The 22,506-nt window shown below is 36.9% G+C and overlaps 1 protein-coding gene across 3 annotated transcripts in view; it reads right to left on the bottom strand.

Moving 5' to 3' along the window:
* The window catches only part of TBC1D22A (TBC1 domain family member 22A), a gene marked incomplete at both ends in the record, with an annotated part of 181,909 nt that overhangs the window by 56,996 nt on the left and 102,407 nt on the right, over window positions 1-22,506 (bottom strand). For all 3 annotated transcript variants that reach the window (XM_082013655.1, XM_082013653.1, XM_082013654.1), the window contains one exon: window positions 19,911-20,038. In XM_082013655.1, the coding sequence (XP_081869781.1) occupies window positions 19,911-20,038 (128 nt within the window). The remainder of the gene's footprint in view (window positions 1-19,910; window positions 20,039-22,506) is intronic.

Here is a 22,506-nt window from a genome sequence, read left to right as displayed (position 1 = left end):
GCTATAAGTTTATGAACTATATTTTAATTATTGTTGATGAGCAACTGACACGATATGCATTTTGCTGTTCATTTCTCTCAGATACATACCAGCTTACCATTTAAATCTTTCTGAATATCCTCATTTATAAATCCTTTTCGCTTTGACTGTGATCCATGCTTACTTTCTGCTGAGGAAAAGGCATAAAAGGCTTACAAATTCAAATACTTAATGGGTTTATGAAGAAGAATGTTGTAAGAAGGATTGCTTTGACAGTTTGATTAGATTAACACAATCAATCCGTTTCAACAACATACGCCATCCTGAGAAATACAGGTACTGCAACTTCCTTAGTGGATGCTACTGCATTTAAACAATAAATGCAGTCTGAATTTGCATCTTACTTCACACTCAATTTAGTCTTGGATTTTACTTCCAACTAGATTTAGCCTTGAGCCCTCAAATGCAATGTTCTCACCATTCACATGGCTCAAAGCTGTCCAAATCATTACCTTGAGACATGTATGTCCGTGTTAGGGGACATCACATGTTGGAGTCTCTTTGGAGCGTAGCTGAAAAGAGGTTACTGTTAAATTTCCTCAGAAAGGAATTATCACCAAAAATATTCCATGAACCAATCCAATAGAAGGCAAGTGAGGACAAAAGGGGAATTTGCTTCTGAATGGCACTTACTATTCCAAACCAAAATGCAAACTTGCATTTGCTGCATTTATATGCAGACTTGCATCTAAATCTTGCTTCTCAAGGAAAGAATTTGGAAAAAAGTACCTAATAAACACACAATCCAAGCAACCTAAAAGGTGTCAGCGTATCAAAATAGGAATTGAAGAATTCATGAGCAGCACGTGCTAATTTATACATTCAAGGTCACCTCACATGACGGCAGGGATACTGCCTATAAGCACCTACAAGTACAAAGCTGCAGAACTAGCAGCATGCCTACTAACGCAAGATTGTTCAAAAAAGTTGGAAGTTGGAAGTTCTCATTTCCACGGCTGTAAAAAATGTGTCTTTAAACAACAGCTTAATGGTTCTAGAAAGAGAAAACATCTTTAATTTCAAATTGGGAGGAAGGGGGGAAGAAAGAGAAAGATGAAGGCAGCAATTAGAGGACTTGAAAACAAGGATAGAAAGGTTGGTGAATTTGTCAGTGCTGATTAAGACACTGGTAAAATAAAAGTTAGCCAGGATGAAATTATAGCATTGTGAATCCCTGCAACTGGAATTATAAGAAATCTTACTAATCAACAAGTATACTTTAATACTCTTCTAAAGTGGGCTGAAGTATCCTTAGTGTAATAATATTCTACCATTCAAATAATAGCAGCTAAATTCAGCATATAGCACACTGTCAATGTTGGAGAAAACGGTATTGTGGAACTTCACAAATTACCAGTTTTGCAGTGTTCAACCAGAGGCACTTAAAAAAAAGACGTATGACTTTCTTAACTCATTTCATAAGCTACCTTCAAATAAAGTTCCCAAAAGCATTTTTGGCAACTCTGTCAGCATACATAAATGACAAACTTGTGCCATTGGCAACACACAATCCAACCTCCGTCTGACTGCGTGAACTCTAAACTCAGTATTTCTCAAACGTCATGGTTAATACGAACTGAGAAAGCTATATGAAAAACACTATTCTTTCTTACAATAAACTGTTCTAATAAATAGATACAAAGCCCTATTTTTCCCTCTCTACCGTGGAAAGATACAGTTCCAGCATTTAATCCATGTACCTCCAGCTTGAATTGAAATTTATTTTCCTTTAATTGCCACTACAGTCATGGCTTTCAAAAACTGCAACAGCAGATGTGGAGTCACTGTCTCTGAAAGATATTTCCCACAACATGGGAAAATCAGTCAAAATGAAAAGCTATTTCCATTTTATTTGTAAACCCTTTCCTTCTTTACAAAATCATGACAGTATCACAGCACAGTAATGATGCTCAAGTTGTGATTCAGACATGATACTCAGTCTTGAGTGAGTGCTTCAGAGAGATTTGTTTTGATTTTTAGTTTCACTGAAAGATGCTACTACCCTATGGAACACTGTTGAAGACAAATGGGTTACCCAAAAATGAATCTTACCCACTGACTCCTGTGTACAACTTTGATAACTGCTTTATTAAACACACAGTGAAAATGGATTAGGGTGTAGCCAAAAATGTTGAATGTAGAAATGAATGTTCTTTCATAGGCTTATCTATTCAAATAGGTGAATAGAATAGACAAAAAAAAAAAAAAATCAAGATATAGTAGTATCAAATTAATTCATTAATTTAAAATGTGCGGGTAGTATTAGTAATAACTGATTGGCATACTTCATCAGAATAACCACTACAGCAACATAATATTTCACAAACTGTACTTTCTAGTGCATGTTCTATACTCTGTTCAGAGTTCTGAATAATCAGAAGAACACCTTACTTTCTGAACCAGTACCAAACCAAAGATTCCTATGCTGAATTTCTCTGTTGTTTTGAAATGAATCTTAACAGGTAAAGGCAGCAAAGATTTAGTGGAATAACGTTTACTAAAGACAGTCCAGAGGATGGCTGAAATTAAATTAACTTACTGCAGCATAGGTACTATTTTTTCAGTTTCATAGTACAAAAATGTTAATTCCAATTAAACACAGAACAGCCAAAATTCAGTACAGATTTATATACACTTTGAAATAGTTGGAGTTTTTTGATCAGTAATTCCTGAACTACTGCTGGGAGAAAAAAAACTAAATTGGGATAACCACAAGAATACTTACAGAGAAAAAAGGCAAGAAAATGTAGGAACTGAATGATGGAAGATCTGAGTAATGACAGAAGAAGCAAATTACATATTCCATCTGATTTAAATAGATTCATATTATTCATATTAGACAAAAAGTTCAAAACAAGAATAAGAATTAGGCTTTTTGAAATTCTGTGAGGGGAAAGCAGAGTACAGATCGTCTGGAAAATGTAAGAGAAAGATATATTAAACAAAAAAGTCCTATTCAGGATCGACTACAAAAAGTTACAAAATAAGAGAGTCAAGAGCTTTCAGGAGGAAAAAGAAGAATTCTTGGTATCAGTAATTGTCATCAGCTATCCAGGGAGAACTGTCATACAGATGGTCTGAAATGCACATCTTGACGAAGGGAGCCAGGTCAGAAGAAAAAGTAGATATACAAATCATCAGCATAAGCTGACAGTGAAGGTATAGGAAAGCCTCAGATCACCCATGGATAGGATGGAAAAGGAAAAGTAAAAAAGGATCAAGAACCCCTGTGAGACTGGAAGAAAGGGCAGAATAGCTCTCAAAATAGACAGTCAGGGGCAATGCAAGTGGCAGAGCAAAGCACAAGACTGTCATGTATCAGGAAAACAAGAAAGGCCAAAATATTAAAGAAGTAGTGATCAGGGAAAGCACTGGAGAGACAAAAAAGATAAGGTTCTTAATATTTCATGTAGTTCAAATGATGTTGTGCGTTCCAGAAACAAACAGTAATTATACTGACTTCATAATCTCCCTACAAGTAGCTCTGCTACTATAAAAAAAAGCTATTTTTACTGGATTTTACTGGATTTGTTGAATACTAGTTTGTCCGTCCTTTCCCCCAGAAGGTTGTGTTTGAATTTAGGTACTCTGTACAGTGGAAAAGAGTTCAAAAATTTTTGAAAGCTTAATAGATTTTCTGTGCAGGCTGCTTAAAAGCTTTGTCACTAAAGTAGTCTGCTTCCAAGCAAATCAGGTTAATCACTTCAACCTACTAATCTTCAGTGCAGTAGAATGTTCTGCAGTACCTAAATGAATTTTGTCATAAATATGTACTAATTATTTTACATAAGGTAGTGAGGCTGCTCTACTTTGAAAGTGGTATCAACTGTAGAATTCTGAATTTCAAGTCTGTTTTATGGTAGTTTATTTTCTTTCTTACCTGGATGGAGTTCTGCTATTCAGAAATTTATTATGCACAATAATATAAACCATATATGTAGTATTATTTCCAATTTTGTTGCTCATTTGCAGAAGTAACAAAATGCTTGCTTTTTATTCAAAAGTTAATCTTACATCTACTACAAACAATTCTCATGTGATTTTAAATTTTTAATATTCAAAGTTGGAAACATCACGCATTCTCACATTAAGATAATCTATATCAACTATGTGTTAGCTATGGATGCTTTAATAAATTTGAAACAAGGAATCAGAGAACTGTACCACATGTTAGGATTATTTCACATTTGTTCAGGTTTCAACAAGACGACAGCAGAAACAAAAGGAAAAAAATCAGATGGCAGTCATGGTTTAGATGTTAGTGCTTACTTCAATGAACATCAATAACCAGCGTAACTAACAACAGGAGCTTGAGAAAAGAGAACTAATTAGACTCCGGTTTTAAAATACTAAACTAAACAACTTGAACTTGTAGTGTAGTCTCTTAAGACACATAAGTGAAGCTGAGGGAGGGCTCTGTGGGAAGAAGCAGCAGCTCTAGCCTGTGTTGCAGGGGTGCCCTGCAAAGTTCCTGTTGTGCTCCGGCTCCTTCCCCTGGGAATTGTGAATTACACACTGACTCCACATCGCTGCTCACAGCCTACACAGGATGCTCCCTGCATCCTTGACAAAAACACAAGCACAAACAGAATACAATAGTATTGTTTCCACTAACTCTCTTGTTTAAAGAGCATTAGGGATATGAGAAGAAAACCCCGAATCAGGAAGCTCAAAGACATTTCAGATAAGAATGCTTGTAATGGAGCATTTCCCTTGTTTCTTTTTTTTCTTTTTTAAATAGTACCTAAAGGCAGAAAAAGTGAAAGGTATAAGCATAACTTACACTGGTTCAATTTTAACCGAACACCCTGCGAAGACAATGGCAATTCTTTTGCTATAATGCATAAAATGATGCTTGGAATGGCTTTGAATTTTTTTTCCAAAGTGTTTAAGATCTAATAATAATAATCTATTTTTAAAATAATGAAGGAAGCTTATTCTCCTACTCTTCTTACTCTAAGTAAAATCCACGTGGTTGCAAAAACCACGCAGCTGATGGCACTCAACAGCTTGGATCTGTGCTTCTTTCATTCACCAAAGGTACTTTTCATCAACAGCCAACCAGTTTGTCATGGACAAATGCCCTGAAGACAAACTCAGGCTTATCCGACACTACAGCTGTCATGTGGCTTGCAGAATTTTCATTGTATATAGCTGAAGTTAAGCAGTCTCCTCGACTTTCACATACTAGTTTTAGATTGCTGTACTGGCAGTTACAAAATGAAATTTAATAGCTGCAAATAAACAGTATGTTACACAGACACTGGAACAATTTCATTGAAATAAACCAGGAATAACTGAACTAAACCAGGTTATAACATTTAACAATACTGTATGTAGAGAATGACCTACTTTTCGGAAGCACTGATATTACTTATTTTAAGCATCTGGTTTATGTGAATCTGTGTGACTCAGACTATGAAAATAACAGAATTGAATTCCAATAGCGTCATATCCTGCAGTCATACTTTGGGAGGTGATAATTCAGAGGAGTTAAGATAAGTCTAAGTAGACTGAGAGAACACCAAGCAACAGAAATTGTGGAGTACCATTTTCAAGAACAGCCACACGCTCAACAGCAGTTGAAACAATAGTCAAAGGAGATTAAAATCTGACATATTTAACTAATCTAGTCTACTTCACTGAATATGTGGGATAACAATAAAGCACACTGGTAAAGCAAAAGTGTACAAGGCTTTCTGAACTTGATTTTAAGTATTTCTTTCTTAAGCCAAGTAGATTTCTCCCTTTATCCATGCCATTTTATTAAGAAAATACCCAGAGCATAAAATCTAGAAACTCTTGGCCTACTCACATAAGTAGCACTAACAAAGGACTTTCCTCATTTAGGAACCATTAACTCTTCTTTTAGAGGAATAGGAAAATAAATTTGTAAGTAGAACCAAATTATGAGTTTAAGGAACACCTACAATAAATTATTTTCTAGGCAATGGGTAGTCATTTAATGCCACACCGAACTCAATAAAATTGAGTATTGAATGGTACTTGATAATACTTCACCTCTACACAGGCATCCTTGCTCTGACAATTAGTTGTTGGGCCTGCACCACGAGGCAGATGGGATAAATGATTTTGCTCCATCTCCACATGAAAAGGAGATATGGCTATGCAACATCCCCCCCATATAGAAAGAAAAAAAAAAAAATCCATGTACAAAGACAGTTTTACAAAAAACTTCATAACATGGAGTTCCACAGCTGCTTTAGGATTATGTAAGCATAGGCTGCTGCCAAAAAGGTAGTTTCACCTAGCTCACCACCTTGCATGTACTTATGTGATTTAATTTATGCCAACATAAAGGGTTATGTAGTCATGTAAGGAGCCACCATGGTTAAACACATCTAGGTGAAAACCCACCTAACAGAGAAAAGTTATATCATCTCAAAGCAACAGTGAAATGACAGGAAAGATGGACAGTTCAGCATGCCAGGAAACCTCTGACAGCCCACTTATTAGAAAGACGTTCACCTTTATAATTCTAGATGATTCAGCTCATTATGGGGCAGGAAAGCATGAGATCAGTGTAAGGAAAGTTGTAATAATGGACAATGGCATATGACAAAGGCAGAAATATGTGTTAGTGATTGCTTCATTTAGATGTCTCAAATAGCAAATGTGGACACATATATTCCAATCACTTGCAAGAAAACTTATTTGAAAAGCATGTGATAAATTCTCAGTTCCTGACTTCCCAATCGGCATAGGCGTAACAGACGTGAAGCAACTACTCTTAATACATAATTGCTTAAATTACATCTAATATAAGTCACAGAATCATTTAAGTCGCAAAGGAACTCCTGGTATCATCCAAGATCATCCAGTCTAATCACCCTGCTAAAGCAGGGCCACCTAGACTGGACTGTCTGGGACCAGGTCCAGCTGGATTCTGAGTATCTCCAATGATGGACACCTCATAAATTAGGCAACCTATGCCAGTTTTTTATGACCTTCACAGGACAAAAGTGTTTTCTTGTGTTCTGAGAGAATTCCATGTGTTTCAATTTATGCCCATTACCTCTTGTCATGTCACTGGACACTGCTGAGAATTTTAATAATATAAACATAATTCAGAGACTAAGGGAATACATGGGGACTAGAGATACTAATTTCAAAACTACCTTTGAAATTACAGAAAAGTTTTATCAAAGTCTGATGTGTACAGAATCTAAGAATCTAAAACACACACAAGATAAAAGAGCATATGGATGTGAGATAGGCAATTTTCTTTTCTCTCTTCTTGTATAGCAGCATGATCCTCTTTCAGACTTTGATCTTTAAGAAAATATTAATTTTAATAAAGCCTTGTTCTAGAAACACTGACTACAAAGTCGTGAATAAGCAAAACAAACTATTTTCTAGACTGTATCTAACATTCTGTTATCATCCTATACAGTCATGCATCAAGATCCCGATCAATAAAGCACTTTACAGTACATGCTTAATTAACTTAATTCATGAGTTGTTCAATTCAAGTCAATGAGATTACTCACATTCTTTATGTTAAGCATAAGGGAAAGTACTTTATCTCATCTTCTCCACATTCACAATCAACTTCCATTTAGCTACAGAAAAACTACCATCTATTTCAATAGTACTGGAAGCTGCCTTAAGAACTTTGACCTAGAAAAACCTACAGGCATTCCTACATGTGTCACTCAGTTTTGATTTTGTATGGTTTTTGCATGCCTAAATACCTTCCTCATAAAACAGCATGGATGCACATCTTTTTCCTTCTTTTGTTTTTCACATGCAATCCTCCTTGATGTTAATGAAAGCTACCACAGAAAAATGTCAAAAATTGGCAATACACAAACATATTTGCAATCCACACTTACTTACATTAAAAACAGTTAATCTAGTGGCCCAGAATTTCACATGATAAAAAAACCCTTTTGAGTATTTTGAAAGGACTTTTAACTCACTTTTTGCAGAAACTGAGAGCTTCCATTTTGAGATTAAGATTTCCAAACTTAAGCGTCTACAAGCGTGCTGTGTACTTAAGCTGCACAGGTAATGAAGATATCATCAGTATGTTCAATGCAACCTAAAAAGGGATTCAACAGACTCTAAGCCATTACTAATCTCTCTCTAGGCTCTGACTTTATTCACTTGGTCTCCATCAGCTATCATGGAAGCAAAACACACACAAACTTAGAGTAAGACACCTATATTTTTGCATTTATATCTCAAATTGAAGCCCACCTCCACTGTTCACTGTAAGCCCACAGGTGGGAAGGCCAGAGACTAGGATCCTCGAAGTTCCACATCTGACAGACCTCTAAACGCAGAAATTCCCATGTACTGGCGAGCGATACGCAAACCAATTCAAAGGCATACATTTGTGCTAGATGATATCTTCAATTTTTATGGGGAGTCATATTTAAGCATCTCATAGTGGCAGCTACTGTCAGTTTTATAATTGCTAGTGTAAGCGGAGTTCAGGTAACCACCACTGTACAGGCATTGACTCCCAAGAAGTAACCTGATATGCACCCCATGGTCCCCAACCTGCTCTGCTATACCACAGAATTGAATCAGAGGTAAGGCACCAAGATTGATTCTTCCTGCAAGGCCAAGACAGAATGTGAAAATAGAGATAAGCAGATGAGATGTATTAAGTGATATGACTAAGATCCCAGTTAGGAGATGTAAAGGGCTGGCTCAGGTATAAAGCTGATTTTATTTAATGGAGGAAGGAAGTTAACTTTTTCTTTTTTTTAAATCCTTGTCGAGGCAAAACATACAAGACAGGATGGGGGAAGGTGAAGATATGTAACTGCAGATCACAGTTTGGGATCTGAATGTGCATAATGCTTTGTGCAAGACTGTGGTCCAGGTCAAAATTGGGACCCACTTAGCCTGCTTTCACTGGGAATTTGGGAACCCTGTCTCTCAGTAAGAAACTGCAAAATAAATAGGAACAACTAGCAAACTAGACCTGGATGATCAATAAAAAGAGTACCAATCGTATACACACATCATTATAATTCTACAAATAGCTTCTGGCTTTCTTCTTTTCTAGGAGAAAAGCTAGAGCTTATATAACTGTGAATGAGTACATACTAAGGTCACATTGAAAAGCTGCACTATTGTTTAAGAAACTTGTTTTTTCTCCATTGTTCACACAATCCTTATGCACATTAAAGACTGTAAATAAAGGTATATATACGGTTCAAGATAAAGCAGCCCAGTTCTTTTTTTGACTAACATTCTTACTTTCTCTTCTTTGAGTTTTACTTTATTTCAGATTGCAGTTAGCACAAGATAAACAATAAGAGGTCACTGATTTCAGTGCTATACCACTGAAATATAATAGCCTGCCACAATAAAGTCCTAATGAGCACAAGTCTTGCCAATGGGAGGTTGCCTTGGCAACTAAATTATTCCAGAAGATAACTATCCATGTGGTAGAAGGTGATGACAGTCAGTTGCCTGACAAAGATGCGAAAAGCATAAAACCTTTACAATTGCTCAAGTTGAAGGGAAGCTTTATGTACTAGGAGTCTACTGACATAAGGGAAAATACTGACTTGCTGAACAAAAAGGGATCTAGAAACTTCCAAAGAAATGCAGAGTTAGAATAAGGATATTTTCTTTAAACAGGAACATGTTTACATTGCCAGTCTTGCAAGTGAAAGTCCTTCTCTCATGTGTTCACATCTCCCTATGGTGTCCAAGAACTAAATTTGATTTATATCATACTTTTTGTTTTACTTTTAAAGAAAACAATGTGAAAAGATGTTCTTGAATTACAGTGAAAGTGGGTGAGATCAAGGCTGTGTTCAGCAGACATCAGGATGGTGAATTCCAGCTCTCGGGTAGGAAGCTAAAACAAAATCCCCAAGAGAAAACAAGAGGTAGCAGAATCAAAGGGAGAGGCATGATCTGAGTACAGGCTCCAGAAGCTGCTGATGCTTTTGAATCCAAGGAGCTGGTTTCTCTGACAGGATATGAAGAGTGGGCAAGAAGAGTCACTACCAAGTCACACACTATTTTTACCTTTATTTCCTAAGTAAATTAAAATTTCACATTAACATTTTATGCCTGGGCAGGAAAGGTTATATCCCACTACGTCTGTCTCCCCTAGTCCAGAAACATTTAACCCACTGGCCAGTTACAATCAAATTGACAAATGCCTAGAAGTCTTAAAGGCATGATCCTTTCCATGTGTTATTAATTGGATATTAAATATTCAGATGTCCAAACACCTTTAACAAGGTTACTAAGCAAGACTCTAAAATTAAGTTGTTGAATAAGAGAGAAAGTGTTCATGAATTAAAAGGACGAAAAGGTAACAGAATAGTATCTGTGTTGCTCACTAAATTACTAAGCGGTCTTGAAAAAGAATAGTTTGGTAGGGATGCAAAATTATTCAGGATAGCTTTTACTGGTTAAAAAAGAAAGCTGGCTGCAAGACGTTGCAGAGAGCTGTCATGTCACTGAAAAATAAAATAGCAAGTGAAATTCATATGGAGAGGGAAAAAGACTGCAAAGCATACATAGCTGATGTTGTCCTTGACATTAAATAAGACGACAGACAAGCTGGACTAACTACGAACAGCTACCTGAAAGCACTTCAACAGGAGAAAAGACATGAAAAATTATAAATACAGAAATAAAGAAAGAAATAGAAAACAACTTCATCTCACTCTATGAATCTATTGTGTACTCATCTATTGAAGAAGTTTCCATTTAGTATATGACAGAAAATTTATAGTAATACTATCAAGACTACAGAAAAGAAAGGTAAGTACAAGAAGTGCATGAAATGGCTTCTATAAGTGCAAATATTTTCAGCTTGGAAAAGAAGTGATTGCATAAAGAGACAGAAACCAGTTTTGAAACAGGTGATGGAGAAAAAGTGAATAAAGATGATTTGACACAATTACTCATAATCAAAGAAATAAGTGGAAGTGAATTCAAAAAAATCTTTTGTTAAATCAAAGGAGGAGAAATTCTTTCACACTGCATAAAGAAACCGCAAAAAATCACTGCCACAGGATGCTTTAAACACAGAATCACAGAATCACTAGGTTCGAAAGGACCTTCAAGATCATCAAGTCCAACCATTAATCCAGCGCCACCATGTTCCCTAAACCATGTCCTGAAGCACCACATCCACACGTTTTTTGAACACTTCCAGAGATGGCGACTCCACCACCTCCCTGGGCAGCCTGTTCCAATGCCTGACCACCCTCTCAATGAAGAAATTTTTCCTAATATCCAATCTAAACCTCCCCTGGTGCAACTTGAGGCCATTTCCTCTTGTCCTATCACTGGTTACTTGGGAGAAGAGACCAACACCCACCTCACCACAACCCCCTTTCAGGTAGTTGTAGAGAGCGATAAGGTCTCCCCTCAGCCTCCTCTTCTCCAGACTGAACAACCCCAGTTCCCTCAGCCGCTCCCCGTAAGACTTGTGCTCCAGACCCCTCACCAGCTTTGTTGCCCTTCTCTGGACACGCTCCAGCACCTCAGCGTCCTTCTTGTAGTGAGGGGCCAACGGTATATTTTAAAACAATTAAAACAATTACATACATATTTAATAATACTCAATGGCCATTTTTTTAAGAAATGTATAACAGATATAATAAAGCTTCTGAATAGTAGAAGATGGGACAGTATATTAAACTGTACCTTCCTCACTCTTTTGCTCTCACTCTAAATGTTTGTTGTTGTCCAATTAACCTAACCTGGTTCAAGGATCTTTACGTACAAAACTGCGCTTTGTATAAAAAAAAGAAAAAAAACAGACCACTGGGACAGCGAGAGGTTTTATGCTCCTGCTGAAGAAAAGGATGACAACAACTACTTAATATCATGAACTCAATACGGAAAACAGATGTTAGAACTCCATAAAAAGAAAAATATTCCTGATCATGAAAAATTAAATCTGCTTTCAGTAGATGTATTTTGAGGCTCTTATCTCAGGTGGCTTAAGGCTTTAATTGAGACCACAGTAGTAATAATGTCTTTCTTGTATAGGTTCTCAGGTGTCTGTTGAGAAATGCACTCCTGTTTCAAGTTTAATTGATTTTATTTTTTTTTTTAATAAATACTAATCACACGACAACTACTAAAAACCAAACTTAAATCATTCCCATGTTCATGGAATCTAAATGTCTGATTGAGTCTATGAAACACAGGAAAAAACTATAGCTGCATTTTTGAACATTTCTTAAACTTCAATGACTGACGGACAGACAAATACCATGATTACATGTAACCTTCCCACCTTCCCCCCCCTCTTTTTTTTCCTCTCCTGTTTGGTTTTTTTTTTGTGTACTGGAGGGAGGTTGTGGTGTTACAACTTCTGTAACCAAACTTGTATTTTAATATGTCCCTAGAGTTAGACGTCTACTTTTCCATTTGGATAAAGAAAAAACCTGTGCTTCTGCAGTTTTTCATGAGCTTTTTTTTTTTTCCCATGACTTTTGGGTCCTCGGCACTTCTGGAAAACCATACCAATGCTGTTTATTAAACTACAACATTAGATGTCTAGTTTTAAACAAAATTCCCTTGATCAAAAGCTAGTAATGAGCTACGTAAATGATACCAACAAATATGTTTGTTACCATATTGGTCAGTAGAGTATATGAGGTTCAATATGAGATACATGACAATAAAAATGAATACTAAGTCAAAGAGGGAAAATAAACTTCATCCCTCCTTGAAGAAGGAAAGGATATAAACGGCTGGTCAAGTACACGTGATAATACTTGGTCTAATGAAGACACACTTACGTTTTCCCCAAAAAATTAAATAATGTTTATTTTGAGCAAAGGAAGCATCAGTCTTCTAGATGAAGAAGAAAGATTACATTTCAAGGAGGCAAAAATACATTTTTGTGGACCCACCTGCAGGACTTCAGGAAGAGAGGCATAAGCCAGTAGGTTCCACCAGCAATGGGCGCTCTCTACTGAAGTTTGTCTAACATGTACAACCTGAGAAATGGACTATCTACCAAGAAAGAAAATCTTCTTAGAAGAAGATTGCAAATAAGCTGTAAAAGGACAAGCAATCATTCTGATTTAACAAGAGGGTTCAAATCACGGCTCTGCGCTCTCATCCTCTCTCCCTTGCACTGGCTGTGGTACTCATCAGCCCCCTCACTGGGCTAATCTAAAGAAAACTAACAGACACTGCCAAGGAGCAGGGGCTAATAGGAACTAGGAGAAAAATCTATTGCAGCAGCAGGAGAGAAACTCAACTCACCAGTACTGTCAAATTCTATCGGTGTTATTTGCTTTTTCCTATACCTTTTCTAAATCTTCAAAACTGTTTTGCATTTTACATGGTAAGATTATATGCTTTAATTTGCATCTATTTTCCACGCTAAGCCTTAAGATATCCTGGTAACACTGAAGTTTTTCCTCACACAGGAATAGGGTAAAGCTGTAAGGTAGGACACCAGGGCACTGTAAACAGTACTTATCTCACCTGCCGGTTTTGCAGTGCATCCGGTGAGTCTGAGCATGTCACTCATTTCAACTACGTCAGCCTACTGGTGAGCTGGCAATACAGCAGTCAGCTAAGTAGTACTAAACAAAAAGGCTTCCTGGCAGGAGAATATATTAGGCTGTACACTTGAACCCTAAACACTCACATGGCACTTACCACCAGGTATTTAAAATTGAAATCTAGTATACAGAGCTGCTACAATTTTTATTTATTTTTTTCTTCTGAGCAAGTTTTTAGCTATGGAACTTGTGCCAGTGTCTCTTCTCCAAATTACGTACCACTACAGAGTTACTTACACAGAGAAATCACTGCATAAAAAACAGCACAAAAAGGTAATTTATGTAAGATCAGAAGGAAAACACTGTAATGAAAAAAACATGCACTTCATTCTATATGAAAAGTAAATAAAATGAAGTACTTATATGCCAACAAAAATTCTTACCCTATTTAAAACAGCAGTCAGTATAACATCATGTTATCTTGTATCAAGATGATTTGATGGCATTGTTAAAGACTTCCTTCCAGCTCTAAACTGCCCAGAAATCAAATGTAGTTTTAAACTCAATATATAAGCAGTTTAAAAATACTGATAGCTAAAACTAAATACTGTTCTTCTCTAAGTATTGGTACATAACCACTGACGTTCAATACCTGTATCTAGTCAAGAATGAAGAGTTTAGAATGGAAACCATCACTGCAACGGCATTGCTTCCTCCCCACCCCAACAGAGAAGTATGCAGCTACATAAACACAGTGGATCTTCAAAGTGCCTCAAAGACAACACACATTTTAAGAAATAAAATAAACCAAAAGAAAAACTTGATGCAAACTTCAATAAAATATCTTAAACTGAAACAAGGATACTTTCTGAGGTTTTGATGGTAAACATTTAAAACATTTATCTAACACAGGACAGCACAGACACTGAACATAGAGATATCCCCACCATTTCTAATACAATATGTTGAATCTAAAAGAGGGTGGATTTAGACTAGATATAAGTAAGACATTTTTCACAATGAGGGTGGTGAAACACTGGCCCAGGTTGCCCAGGAAGGTGGTAGATGCCCCATCCCTGGAAACCTTCAAGGTCAGATTGGAGGGGGCTCTGAGCAACGTGATCTAGTTGAAGATGTCCCTGCTCACTGCAGAGGTTTGACAAGATGACAAAGGTTCCTTCTAACCCAAACTATTCTATGATTCTATGAATCTTTTAAGTCAGAGTTAGATGTCAACAAAAGCCACTTTCAAATACAAAAAGCAATCTTTAAATTACTGTCAAAAGGCCCCTCTGTCAAGGAACAAATACAAAACTAACTTGCATTTCAACAGTCCACAGAAATATGTTTAATACTTATATATCCTGAATAATTCAGGCATCATGGCTATCTCATTTTACCAATCCTTTATGCCAAAAAAAAGTTGACAAAATATAAGATAAAATGGCAAGAGATAATAAAAAGATAAAATAGGGGTCTTGAGTTACACTATTTGGTTTGTGGAATCTTTCACACTCGACAAAGTCTATGAACATTCATATTGATCAGTTCTACAGATTTAAAATTTGTGTGTCTTGGATGTACCTTAACAAACAGTTTCTATTTTGAAAGAATTTACAAGGTATTTACAGCATTTATCTCTTAGAAAACCCAACAAAACAATAGCAAAGCCTGAATCAAGTGAAAAAGTGGGATAATTCACTCTCACTAAAATGCAATTCAGGTTAAAGAATAAACCAAACTAAATATTTATGGCTAAGAAGCTCTCACAACATATCCTTTCTAAGCAAGATGCATAATGTCTTTAATTTTTCTACTTTATGAAGTTCTGCTACAGAAGATAGTGATATGTTTTAGTGGATTTCATAGATACAGTTACAGAGTACCAGAGTATTTACTTAAGTGAGGATTGAGGAACATTTCCAAATTTCTCCTCCCCTCAACTTTAACTAGCTCAAGTACAGGTATTTTAGATTATATGTTCAACGACTTACTTCACAAAGCATAACAAATTACTGATGAATCCTAAACTAAACTAGACAGAAGATACGACACCAGCCAGAGTACCTTGGCTACCGTACAGACTGAGAGAGGTGGACATCATTTAAGGGTCCAATCCTATTCTCACCAAAGTCAATGGAAGAATGGCAACAAATTTCAAGACAGAATGCAGTTTTAACAACTCCAGACAACAACACTTATCTATCGTGCTAGAAATACGTAACAGCAGACTACATAAGGATGCTGTTATTCCCCTGAAACCCCCCTGTTGCAGTTCAAGAGAAAATGGGGCCTGTGCTGAGTATGACCAATCTGGAATTTAAGCTGGAGACAGCACAATATTTATCTTCCCACTGCAAACAGCAGAAAACATGCAGCTTAGTGAGACAAGGAATTCTTTCGGCTTTGATGAGGAAAGGAGGAAGAGAAAGAAGACAAAACACTTTTTTTCTGTGAAAACATCATCAACAGTATCCCCTCTTTCAAGAGAGACACCACTGTTCTCTAATCCTTGGGAGGCGAGGGAAGCCATCCACCATCACCCTGGATTTCTGCAGGAAATAGAGGAGCCAGAACGCACCCCTGGTGCAGACATGAAGGAGTTCGACAGTCCCACCTCGTCTTCCCATTCGTTCCTCATGAAGAAATCTGACTGTCCCACCCATCCTGAGCCTCCACTGGCAGCCCTCCTATGCCGTGCCCAAACCACACCGCACGCTGGGACTAGAGCTGCCTGTAAACAGTGCCTTGCAAAATGCCCCACCCCTCCCTGAGAGCCATAAGGTAGGTAGAAGAGACTGAGCAAAAGCCCTCACATTGGCTGTACAGGGATGCCTACAGTCCATGCTCTGGCTGAACTTACACTGCAACATTAGGTCCCCGTCTCTCTGAACTTACACTGCAGTTAAAGGCATTTCCATTTACAGTATTTAAGAATATCCGGGGCGGGGGGTAAGTCAGTACATGCACATCCTGAGTAGCCAGCAAAATAGCAAAAGGCATAGGTATGGAAATCTAAGGAGAATCCCCATGTTTTCTTACTTTCATGCTTTAGGACACATAAGTTAGCAAAAGCAAGCCTGATAACTGCATCATCAGCCTCTGAGTACAGTGAGAAAAGCAGTTAAGCATCTACCCAGGCCCTTACAATTATTAATAGGATTGGTCCTTCCATCTCTATCTGGAAAGCTAAGTTTCTTCCAAAAATAAGATCCCCTATTATATTTCTGCCTTTACTAATTTTACATGTCTCTCTCATATCCAACATAGCTAGACACTCTGAAAAACTTCTTTACCAATATATCTCTAAACGACATTTTGGCCTATAGCAGGCTTTACAGTTAAAAATATGAATGATAATATAAAACTGACTGAACAAATTCCATCTTTAAAGTGTTTTCCACTTGGAAAACAGCACTACTGATACAGTTGTAAATTATTAAGTTAGAAATCATATGCAACGGAATGGCTTAGTGACAAGTTACTTGTGTAAAAGTCTATAAAGTTATTGCTTAACACTTTAGCAAAAACTTTACAGGCTCTTATAGGTTCACTGCATTTATTATCCATATTATGGGTCAGGGCAACTCCTGGTATCAATACAGGCTGCGAGATGAAGGGATTGAGAGCAGCCCTGCGGAGAAGGACTTGGGGGTACTGGTGGATGAAAAGCTGGACATGAACTGGCAATATGCACTTGCAGCCCAGAAGGTCAACCATATCCTGGGCTGCACCCAAAGAAGGTGGAAGGTTGTGACTCTAGCCCTCTTCTCCGCTCTGGTGAGACCCCACCTGGAGTCCTGCATACGGCTCTGGAGCCCTCAGCACAGGAAAGACATGGACCTGTTGGAGAGGGTCCAGAGGAGGGTCACCAAAATGCTCAGAGGGATGGAACAGCTCTCCTGTGAGGACAGGCTGAGAGAGTTGGGGCTGTTCATCCTGGAGGAGAGAAGGCTCCGGGGAGACCTTATTGCAGCCTTCCAGTTCTTAAAGAGGCTTTATAAGAAAAATGGGGACAGACATTTTAGCAGGGCCTGTTGTGATACGACAAGGGGTAATGGTTTCAAAATAACAGAGGGCAGATTTAGACAAGATAGAAGGAAGAAATGTTTCACAGTGAGGGTCGTGAAACACTGGCCCAGGTTGCCCAGAGAGGTAGTAAATGTCCATCCCTGTAAACCTTCAAGATCAGGTTGGACTCTGAGCAACCTGATCTAGTTGAAGATGTCCCTGCTCATTGCAACGGGGTTGGGCTAGATGACCTTTAAAGGTCCCTTCCAAGCCAAAACTATCCTATGATTATAAGGTTGATAAGATCCATATTATAGGCCGATAATAAATTTGGTATAAGCAGAACTGAAGCTGAAGCAACTTGTGGAATTGCTTGAGGTTGTTTCAAAAAAGGGTTGGCAATATAGATGACTATCTACATTAGGGTACTCTTACTGATTTTAAATACACTGTTCACCAAGCAGTGCACATGGAACAGTCTGCTAAATAACAAAACCTAGAAAACTGTAGAGATTTGCTGCACCTGCCGAGTCAAAACACAGAATTACTCCTTAAGCATGTTTAATATACAAATATAATCCTACTTAGGTATAACAATCCCACTTAGGTGTTTAGGTATAAGAAACTTTCACTTAAAAAATACATTTGGAAATCCCATGTAAATACATAAGTATTAAGCTTTTAAATACTATAGAGAACTATTGTAATACATCAGAATTTCCTCAAAATTGGAATTAAATAATCAGAACCACTTATAATGGATAGGGATCCCATTGAAATGTAACCTGACAGGCGCCTATGGACTAGCAATGAGAAATGCTGTCCTTTCAGAATGGCAACAGTTAGTTTGAGAAATAACCACACGCTTGGTTTTCAAAAGAAATTTCTCAACATTATTGTAGAATCATAGCTCCCAGATGAGCTTAAAGTAAAGTTTTGGCCTTGGACACATGTGGGTGGTTAGCTGGATTAAGGAAGAGCTTTTAATGATTTCAGCACATTGATGAGACTAATCATCAAGTAACAAATACAGCGCTAAAATTAGCATGGTTAAAAAAAAATTCCAGGAGTTAGAAATGCTGCAGCAATAGCAAGAAAAATTATTCTAAATGAGAGAAGTTAGCTACAGTGAAACATTTAAATAGCTCAATCTTTCATTTTATCAGAAAGATCTTATAAAGAATAAATATTTTCCACTGGAAGAAAATGCCAGGTAATAACAGATATTAAAATGAATAACAGATGTTACAATGACACAAAAGACATAAAAGAAACCCAAATGGAAGCAATAGCCAAATTCAATTCAGAAATTTCTTGAAGATGAACAACCAAATAAAACCTGCAAGGATACCAGCTCTTAGAACTGATTAACAGTAGGACTGATAGATCCCTCATTTCTTAACATTTTCTTACGAGATTTGGATACCGTTCTACAAAACACACTTCAATGAAACAACTTACTGGACTCATTAAATCAATAGCAAGCAATTCTTAACCCACTATTAGAGGTCTGGATAGATGGTGTAAGTGGACATTCTGGCAGCGTATGAAACTAACTAAACATTGCTACATAACAAGCAGATGTCAAGACACTCATATTTAAGGACATTACATCTCTTCACAAGACATAAATTATGAGTTATTCCCATCTTTGCTAAATTGATTTAATTGAAAATTCTTATGGAATTTAAAATAATTTTTTTGCCTTTTTTTTTTTCTTCATTATCTTCAACAACAAAGATAGTAGATAAAGAGTATATTGTTTATATAGATAGCTAAAAATTGCAACCAGAAGCTACTGGAACATCAAGTAACAGAACTAAGAGCAGGTAAACTATTTTTCTCTGATATCAATTCCTTCATCTGACAGTCAGGCAAGAAATTATTGAGGAAAAATAATGACCTCAACTAGAGGTCAGTAACATAAGGAGTTTTGTCTGGACAAACAGTAAGACAGAAAACATGACAGACAGATGAGCACCAAGAACTGGAGACTGGAAGCTAGTATTGGATTGACTGGTTAAGCAGACGGGCAGTAAGAAGCCTGGAATTCAGAATCAATGGAGGGCATCGATTAAGCACAATTCAGTGTTTTGCTTCTCTGAAGAGACAGAGAATTGACATTAACCCATGCTTTGAGTGAGTGTTCATTTTAGTACTATAAATTATCATGACATCAAGTGCTTGGTTTTGAAGGGCAAGAAGACTGAAGACATTAAATGTTTCTGAGTGGTAATGATCACTGAAGGGTTTTTCTCTTAGTATGATAATTCTCTGACAGCACTATAACAAAAGGTTCAAGAAAAAAAAACACACAAAAACATACTGGCATGTCCTAAACACACTATCAGAGTTACGGAGGTTTTTAAAAGTACTTACTTGGTATGTGTCCCATAACCTGATGGTACACCGCAAAGGGACTTCTCTCATCAGCAAGTTATTCATCCAACGGAAAGCAAACTGCAAGTATCTCACCTCATGCTGATCCAAGTGCCTATGAACTTGTTCTGAAAACAGAATGAACATTTTACTGTAACTTTTCTTAAGTCCTTAAGTATCAAATGCACTGTTTGAAAAAAATAAAGTACTTTTCCGATCCCAAGTAAATAAAACGTTGGTGCTGCATGCAAACTCTAACAATGGAATGAAAATCCCCAAAATAGAAACTACTAGTTAAACATTACATTGGATTTATTCTTCTGTCTCTAGACAGCTTAACAACTGCTCTCAGTTGTGCTATCTTAAGAAAATATTAACGTCAGAGCTTTAGAAAAGATCACAAAAAATATACAAAGTTATAAAGTGAAATGATTAGATACATATATCCTCACTAATTTCTTAGGCTACAGATTTTGGGGGGAAGACTTCCATAAACAACGAGTGCAAATAACGTAATAGTTTACAAAAACAAAGTGTTGGTAATAAAAAGAAGACAACATTAAATTAACAAGGCAAAGATATATAAGGAAAATACATGTAAAGGTTGCATTTGCTTGAGACAAAAAAAGTGAGACTAATGTGTAGGAAACATAGTGAAAAAATTTAAATAATCTGCAGCTTAAATAATTTCTTAATATAACAAATAAATACAACTAAAAATCAGTATAAATCAATGTTTTCTAAAGCAGTACTCACACACACCATGCTTATTGTAGCACATTTATTATTTGAAAGCTGTGATAATCACTTGCACGGGTTATTGCTAGAGCTAATAGAACAAATCTACTATTTGGCTTTTATATATTTAGCAGAGTTTCCTCCAAAAAGGATCACAGGTATTCTGTTAACAGGTTTTAGCTAACAGGCTCAAGTATGACATTGGCATGGTGTAAATGACAACTACTGCAGAAATGCTAATGTCTTATTTTCATAAATATATGACAAGAAGTCTTTGTTAAAGCCTAAATAAGACATTCCTACTGTCTGTCTTTATGCAAATACATTCTTGGGAGATTTTGCTGCCCAGATCATCTATTATCCACATTCACAGAGATGTATTATCAGCTAAGATAATGAGTACATGCTGATCTTACAAATTTCACATTTCTTGGGAAGATTTAAAAAGGCACTAAAACAATTTAAAAAAAAAATCCCAAGACTATGGTAGTCCTGTTAGAGGAAACAGTACCTACAGGCTAAGGTAGCAGAAAATAAATTATACTAAATTATAATATAGACTGAAGTTATTAAAATGATTTTTTTTCTCAAGGTATGTTTTGTGGCTATATGAAAATGTCAGACAATATGATACAGTTGTTTCAATGCAGAAGCAACAAGTAGATTTTTTTTTTAGATTTTAAAAACAATCAATAGTGAGTTTTTTTAAAGGTAAGACCAGTCACAACACATTACACCAAAGGTCCACCTATCACAACATCCTTTCTCCAATGGTGGTTGAAAACAAATACGCATGGAAATGTATAAAGCACTGGTATTTCTCCATGGCACTCCTCAGTCTCTATCTGTGGCTAAAGCAGTCTTCAGCAGACCTGGTATCTACGTTCCTGAAGTCATGTCCTTCTCTTATAAAAGTGTAGACAAATATATAAAACTCTTTATGCATGTCTTAAAACTATCTGTTATTTCTCCTGGGAACTTTTAAAGTTGCAACTATATATAAAGCTGTGTGAATCTTTAAATGATTAATTTCATTTCTATGTATAACACTAACCAGATAATTAAACACTCCTGCTATACAATAGACTGAACTGCTGCTATGGGATGTGAAAAGGTAGAGAATGAGGGTGGAGAGGTAATGATCTCGTGCTCTTTTAAGTGATGTCATCAAGTCCTGGATAATTGCTCTCCTTCTGAGTCATTATGTGTACAGAAAAAGTACTACAGCATTACCACTATATATTGTGCCTACATATTGTCATATTTCTAAAATTACATGAGAACCTTGTGATAATAGCTTCAGCCTTCCAGTCTCAAGACCCTGTGCCTTCTCTTCTTCCTTCCTCTACAAACCAAATACCCTCCCATCACCTTCCCACCCTTCTTTCCCAGGCCTTCTGCAAAACTCATCAGCTGCCCCAGCTGGGAGAGAGACACCAGTCAATACCAAAGCTAGTTCTGAGCTCTGCATGAAGTGAGCAACCTGTGCAAGTGCAAGGAGTATCCAGCCGGCACTCCAAACACAAGAGCTACCTGTTGGGCTTACTCTGCAGCCCTTCCTCTGCAGCACTGCTAATCTGGGTCACTTTTTTTTTTTCTTAAATAATCAACAAATGAGCTTTATAAAAGTCGTAAAATTCTGCACAGCAGACACTTTTCTGCCTCTGTAACATGCTGATGAAGCAAGTCCTCAGCTTGAAAAGTTACTGGAAGAAGACAGATGTGGTAACCACATATGTCCTGCAATCTTCGAGAAATAGGTTTAAAAATGATGGCAGTCTATATGTAAGAAGGCCCCATTCTGAAGACAGTGTAAGCTTCAGAAGCCTCTGTATTTTCATTTTCCACACAGAGGCCT

Source organism: Phaethon aethereus, assembly GCF_964289735.1.
Source record: "Phaethon aethereus genome assembly, chromosome: 1".
In the NCBI taxonomy this organism is placed as follows: Eukaryota; Metazoa; Chordata; class Aves; order Phaethontiformes; family Phaethontidae; genus Phaethon; species Phaethon aethereus.
The sequence above is the reverse complement of the archived record's forward strand: the minus strand, read 5'-3'. Positions and strand labels throughout refer to the sequence as shown.